This window comes from Oryza sativa, chromosome 12, assembly GCF_034140825.1.
Source record: "Oryza sativa Japonica Group chromosome 12, ASM3414082v1".
Lineage (NCBI taxonomy): Eukaryota > Viridiplantae > Streptophyta > Magnoliopsida > Poales > Poaceae > Oryza > Oryza sativa.
This window is the reverse complement of record NC_089046.1, coordinates 4,474,150-4,481,396: the sequence shown is the minus strand read 5'-3', so window position 1 is coordinate 4,481,396 and position 7,247 is coordinate 4,474,150. Positions and strand designations below refer to the sequence as shown.

General features: G+C 39.5%; 1 protein-coding gene across 1 annotated transcript; it reads right to left on the bottom strand.

Annotated features, from left to right (window-relative positions):
- Positions 1 to 640: 640 nt before the first annotated feature.
- LOC4351690 (BTB/POZ domain-containing protein At2g13690) lies at positions 641 to 4,246 on the bottom strand. The gene is made up of 2 exons (XM_015763374.3): positions 3,527 to 4,246; positions 641 to 1,739 (listed from the first exon to the last, which is right to left on the bottom strand). The coding sequence occupies exons 1-2, from the start codon at positions 4,178 to 4,180 to the stop codon at positions 819 to 821; spliced, it is 1,575 nt and encodes a 524-aa protein (XP_015618860.1). The 5' UTR covers positions 4,181 to 4,246; the 3' UTR covers positions 641 to 818.
- Positions 4,247 to 7,247: the final 3,001 nt, after the last annotated feature.

Here is a 7,247-nt window from a genome sequence, read left to right as displayed (position 1 = left end):
ACAAGCTGTTGTGTCCATTTGTACCAGGCTAACCTTAAAACAAATCTTTGTTTAGTGTTTATGAAATGTGTGTTGTCCATTGTCGTCCTGTTCCATTTATATGGGTAATTGGGTAAAGAAGATGACATGTATGAAAAAAAGAAGCCATAAAAAGGGCAGGCTGTGGAATTTACCTGATTCATCCTATTTTTAATAAATATCTCCAACAGAATGTCACAATCTGATCCCAGTTTGGTTTGTAAACTACCTTTTACTCTTTTTTTTTTGACAAACTTGTTTTTCATTTAGATAGTGAGATAGAGCAACATTTCAGTGGAATTAATTTCTTCCTGGCGCTAACAAAGCAAGCTCATTACAGAAATCATTTGCCCATGATAACCAAGAGACCAAACACCGGGAGCTCCAGTTTCACCTGCATACGTACTACTACAATACTCCAAGTTGTCCTTTCTTCTGCAAATTGCAACCCATGCATCACTGGACCACGCAGCTTTGGATCTCTACTGGATTATAAAGGAATTCCGATTATAAATGAACCTGTACTACTACTAACAGCTCACATTCAATGGAGCATAATCATGGATCAACTTATCAACCACCAAAAGCAAATGCATTCAGCTCAGGCCAATGGAACAACAGCTAAAGAATTGTTCTTTCCTTTTGTTACATCTCAGCAGTGCTAAAGAATTGCAGATACAGGCTTCGTCAGGGAATCTGACAAACAAGCTATATATATATGACAATATCAAACATACATGGTACATGTAAGCTTACACACAATTGACTCAGGTGAGGAATTTGCAAGAAGATGAACAGTCTCAGCTGCTGCTACCTAGGGATCTTACGAATGATCGTCTCCACCAGACCTGGAAAGCCCTCATCAGATTTGGGCATTCCCTGCCTTGCCCACTGAATGTCTCAAACCACTCCATGAACAGCACCTGCTGATGCTTCAAGGTGAGTGTCAGCAAAGCTTGCCCAATTCCATCCTCCAGGGTTGCCATGTTGAGGCCCTTTGGGCACCTCCTGAGCCACCCAAAATCCACCAGCAATGGCCTGAACCATGCTTCGAAGATGCCAAGCCGCGACGTGCTGGTGCAGTGGAGCTTCCCACTCCCCATGGCAATGAAAATTGTGGCTGAAATCCGGCTGAGCTCGTAACGTACCATAGGCGAAAAACGTTCATGCATGGTACTGAGTGTGTTCTGGCTGGCCCATAGGTCCACAAATTCCTCACCCATCTGCCTGTCTATCAGAATCTGCAGCAACCAGGTGAGGTTCTCAACTTGCTTGCATATTCTCTCGTGTGGCCCTTTTCCAACTGAAATGGTTGTTTGGCCAGAAGGGCCCAGGTCAGAGGCTTCCCCAAATAATTCCACCAGACAGTTCAGGCAAGTATGGCAGATTGAGTAAATGTTCATCATGTCCAGCTCTTTATCACTCTTTATGTAGATAGAGGTCCTGGATAATATACCGTCGACAAGAGTCCGCAAATCTTTACGGGCATTATTGTTGGTCCCCTTTGTGATGGAATCCATGAGTTCAACAACCAGTTCAGCTGATGAACTGGGTTCTTGAGGCTGTAACCTTGCAAGCAAATCTTGAGAAACCGTTTTATTGCAAGGATACTGGGACAGCAAACTCTTGATCCTCTCCTCCTCGGGCTCACTCCATGGGACAGCCTCGAGATATTTTAGACAGTTGGTGACTCCTCTGTCAAACATAAGGGAGAAGGATACCTGAGAAATTCGATTAGGCATTAAGTGAAAAATGTTAAGAACCGGCTTAAATCCAATTTACATTTTGAGATATATATTACAGTACATATAAAGGGAGTTAAAATAATGAAATGAACTTGTCTCTGCAGATTTTTGCAGTGTAGACTGTAGACTTTATTCTAATTTCTGTAATGCACAGGAGCTCAATCTTTACAGTGCAAAAGCCTTCTTAATAAATTAACAATCCTATGAAGTATCGCACGTAATGTAGATCCCCAGCATGAAGTAGACAAGATCCTTTAATTTTCACATAAGCATGGAATCTTCCACTTTTTAACAGTAGCAGTAGCTTCTAATAGAGCAATAATACCATGATTGCAAAACAGTATTTGCTATGATCATGTCTTTACGTGCAACCACCAAGCTTAAAAAGGTAGTGGGGCTATTCTCAAAATACTGTAACAGATGTTACATTCATCATAACGAGTCCAAATCCAAACAAGTGAACCAACTCATTGCACTGTGATTGAATAAAATAAATGCCGATTTCTCATAAATAATTCAAGACAAGGTGATATACAGCTGATTGTATGATCAAACGGCTGCCTTGGCGTGCAGCTATTGCAATCATTGCAAAACAGCAACTTATTGCATTGCCTGGTTCTATGTTCTTTAGAGCATAGCAAGCAACTAAATTTCGTCTAAGAAATTTAGATCAACACTAATATAAGAGTCAAGTATTTCCTATTGTGATCAGCAAAAGCAAAAATCCTAATCTGATGATTTTTAATGAATTCATATAACATAGGCATGTTCAACTAGAAATTAGAACGATTAATACTAGTACTATCTTAAGGTTGGTAATTATTTATAAAAGTAACACAACAAGAAGTGTGCCAGTAAGTGCCGAACATGCAAGAGTATTATGGATTTCATTAACAAAAAATATGAACCTAACACATGTAAGGGAATATATCAAACAAAAGCAGAAATAAAATGAAGAGACAACTGAAACAGAGGAAACAGATTTATGCAGAAGATATTTAGATATAAACTGCAAAAAAAAAGAACAGGAAATGAAGGGCATAAAAATGAAAGCTTCAATTTATATAAAATTGAAGATGCTGACAGAAAAAAGTTTACTCAACTCCAAAAACTAGAACAAAATATGAAGTCCAACGATTTTCTGATTTATTCTTTACAGTGTACAATGTACCAATTTTTTGTCCTGTTTTATTTTCATGTTCTGTTCCCTTCTCATATTTTTGTTACCATCTGCTACATGGCTTGTGATGCTGGGATATTTAACCAATTAACCCAAACGAATCAAGAAAACCAGTAGAGATTTGGAAAACTCATCGAACTATGTAAGAAGAAAAATAAAAGCCAATAAGGAAAACTGAGAAACAAATCTTGGTGGGTGGTAAAATTTACTGAACCACATATATAGCTCGACAACCAAATTAATTAGCATCAGATATTGAGTGGAACAGAAGTAAACCACTACGGAATTCTGATGAACATCCAAGAAACAGGAAATCCTCCCAATTTGACCACCAACAACCAAACCTCAACTCCTCAACTACCTGTCTACCTCAGGAACAGTGTTAACTATTATTGACCAAAGTAAGTAAAATAAATGCAAATCTTTCCTGATCAATTCTTGACCAGAACACATGTACAATCGACAAAATGATGCAGAATTTGCGAACAAATCAACTACAAAAAAGAAATCACCATTCATCCTCATTCTCAAATTGCAATTTCATGATTTGGAGAAGCAGAGCAGTATGAGAGAGGTTAATTACCTCGAGCACGGCAATGGCGCGGGCGACGCCGGCGCGGGAGAGGCGCCTCATCGCGGCGGCCTCGTCGGCGTCCTCCAGCATCATCTCCACCGCCTCCCTGATCGCCTCCACCTCCACCTTCCCTTCCACCGCCACCTCTCCTCCGCCGCCTCCAAGAATCCTCCCGACCACCCTGCACTCCCTCCGCACCCTCTCCACCTCCGCCACCTCCAGGATCACGCCCTTGGACACCAGCCTGATCCGCAGCGCCTCCACCGCCGGAGGCGGAGGTCGTGGACGCGGCAGCGGAGGCGGAGGCGGCGGCGGGCACTCGGAGACGGACGACAGACGCGCGGAGGAACACGCCGACGCCGACGCGGCGGCGCCGCCATAGGCAGTCGCGTCGTCGACGGGGGAGACGCGGCCGGGCGAGCGCATGCGGCGTGACAGCGGCGGCGCCGTGGTGGCGGCGTGCTTGCTTCGCCGCCGGTGATGAGGAGGAGGAGCAGCCGTCGTCGTCCCGGCGGGGCTGCGGTGGACGGCGGAGAGCGGGTCGAGGGCGAAGGAGCAGCACCAGGGCTGGCGCGGCGGGGGGCCCTGAGGGTGGCGGCGTCGGCTACGGCGGTGGCGGTGCGCCGCCGCCGTCGCCACCGGCGACGAGCCGGGCGTCGGCATTTGCGAGTTGGCGTGTGGGAGGAGAGTGCGAAAGGGAGGGAGGGAAGGGAATGAAGAACATGTGTCATGTAGTTGTTGTTTGCATGGGTGGTTTGTGTGGGGATTTTTTTTTTTTGCTATGTTGCACCGCCAAATGCACACCGAATTTTGTACTCCAAAGTTATGGATTTTGAATTGTGTTTATAGGGTTTTTTTCCTAGAGAAGGGTATTTTTTTACCCATCCTCTACATCCAACCAGATATATGCAACCTTTTTAAATTAGAAATTTAGCCTACCAATAGGGAACTTAGCCATCAAATAACCCAAACTGAATTTCATTCCTATGAAGATTTGAAGTTAAGACCTCGGGGTGCTTCTAACCACTAGGCTACATGCCATTTCACAATTGTGTTTATAGTTAGGAATCATTTTCTTTTGTTTTTACCTATGTAGGTGCAATTTAGCTACGTGAAGTGTCAAAATATGTGTTAAAAAGGATAGCTACTCCATCTATCGCAAAATAAGTTTATTTTTCATTTATCCTACACGTATCAATATAGAAAATAAAAAGACAAGAAAACCCTCACTTTATCAAATCCCACAAAAAATATTCTTCTCTTTATATACTCTCAATTCATTTATCCTCTATTTTAAAAAACTTTGATACAATAATTACTTAAAAATAAATTTATTTTAGGGCAAATGGGAGGGGCTAAAAATAAACTTATTCTAGGACAGAGGAAGTAGCTCAGTTTTCCCATCAGGTTGTAAATATTTGATGCCGAGGATAAAATTTAGTCAAACTTTGACCATTGATTTTATGTAATGATAAGTTTGTAAAATCTGATAAATCTGTGATAGTATGACAATGGGCCTGTTCACTTTGTTGCAAAAAAAACCTTACCAAATTTTGGCATTGCCAAAATTTTAGCAGCTATGCCAAAATTTTGGTAACTTGCTAAAATTTTGGCAGGATTTCTTATATAGTTACTAAAATTTGGCAGCAAACTAAATGTAGCCACTTTTTTTTTGTAACTTTACCAAAATTTGGTAAGGTTGAAAATGACACCAAAGTGAACAGGCCCAATATTTTTCAAGACATATATGCAAACCATTCTCTCTTTTTTTATATAAAAAATATGAAAATGGATAAGTTATTGATTATTAAAGTTGCAAATTTTGACCAAATCTCATTCTAAATGACAAGTATTTATGCGTTGTTTGTACTTGTTGATCTCGAACAAAGTAACTTTCTTATGTGTAACAGTGTAAGTTAGTTAAATTAATTAGGCAAATTTATATGCTGTTAATGTCTGTCTTCCTTGTTAGATGGATACTATCAAGTGTTGTATATGAAGTGATATTTTTAAGGATTGGCATAGTTACCATCAAAGTAAGTGAATATACTAATTAAGTCTTAAGAGTACAAGATCTATGTTGACTGAATCTCATGTTTTGTACATTCTCCATCGGTAAATTCTAAGAAGAGGTATACCATGATGTAAATATGACATTATTTTAGTAGATAATTGCCATGAAAAATTCTCAATTACTCATCTAAAAAGTGCCCTTTTTAAAAAGCTAACTTGGATGCATAAGTTTCATTTTCAGTGGCATATGCTTCAAGATATATATATATACACACACACATAGCCCTTTCATTTTTGCCTATACTGTCACTCTTAAGGCCGGCTTAATTAGCAACCTAGATATCACCGGATATAGTACAGTCCGCTGTAAATTGCCTATCACATAACTAGTAGTAGTATTGTCATTAATCAATTTTAACTCTAGATATGACCCAAGAGGCATAGATAAATGCATCATGTGCCCACCATTTTATTATAGCATCTTTTATGAAAACCAATATTTTGATGTAACCAACTCAAATGCTTGTTCTATAAGAATATCAATAGTGCAACTTCTCTAAACAAGGATCAACAGTGCAACATATTGCATGTGATTGTTGTATGGTCTACATGCACATGGATATACAACTATATCTCTACTATTATAAAAATTAAAGATATTTTTACCGGTATTTTAGTATGTCATCCGTGTTTGAGTCGGTTTTTAAGTTCATTTGCTTTTGGAATTATAGATTTGTATTTGAGTAGACTTTTTAAGTCCGTTTGCTTTCGAAAACATAGGAGTCGTATAAGAAATCTTAAAAAAAACTCGCATGCTAATCCTACTTGTAGCTCATGATCTTGTAAAAACAATATCCAAGCAAATTCCTACAATGAATTTCACTTTAGCTAAACTGTATAACAATAATAACATTAAGATAGCCTTCACCAATTTCAACACATGTGTATTTTTTTTCTAGTATACTGCAAAATATGAATGAAACAAAGATAAGATACGGATAGCGGACCTTACGAGAAATTCAAACGAATTTTAGGCTAAGTTCGTTTGCTGGAGTTGGAAACTATCTCTCATGCACGCAAAATAGAGCGACCCGTTAGCCTATGAATTATTAAGTATTAGTTATTTTTTAAAAAAATAGATTAATATGATTTTTTAAAAAAAACAATTTTTCTATAGAATTTTTTTAAAAGAACAATATTTAGTAATTTAAAAAGTGTGCGCGCGAAGTTGGTAACCTTAAGCAACGAACTCAGCTTTAGTGAAATGGCAATAACCTAGTTGTTGTAGTGACCTGAGTAGCACTCTAAGGTCTTAAGTTCAAATCTAATTTCAGATTGGGTTATTTGAGAGCTAAGTTCCTTGTTTAATAGGCTAAGTTCCTAATATAAAATGGCTGCATATATCCGGTTGGATGTAAAGGCCGGGTAAAAAAAACCCTTCTCTAAACAAAATTAGAACTCATATAATGATGATACACAAATACTAACCAATAGTGGAGAAGATGGTGGGGGTGAGCAGAGCAAATTTGTGTTGGGTGGCACCCTACGCTAATAAATAAAGCTACAGGAAAAGCGGGAAGCAAAGGATGCCGTTGCAGCTTTTGGGGGCAACGGCATAATTTCCTCTCCTCTCGTCTCTCCATCCATACTTTTCCTTCGTTTTAAGCGGCAAAAGCTCTTCCTTTCTTGCCTACTAATCCATCTGCTAATTGGACCT

Bases quoted from the DNA above. Each gene is read 5' to 3' on its own strand.
- LOC4351690 (XM_015763374.3), bottom strand. From the start codon at position 4,180: ATGCCGACGCCCGGCTCGTCGCCGGTGGCGACGGCGGCGGCGCACCGC. The intron at 1,740-3,526 runs GTAATTAACCTC...CGAATTTCTCAG, and splicing joins GCGCCATTGCCGTGCTCGAG to GTATCCTTCTCCCTTATGTT.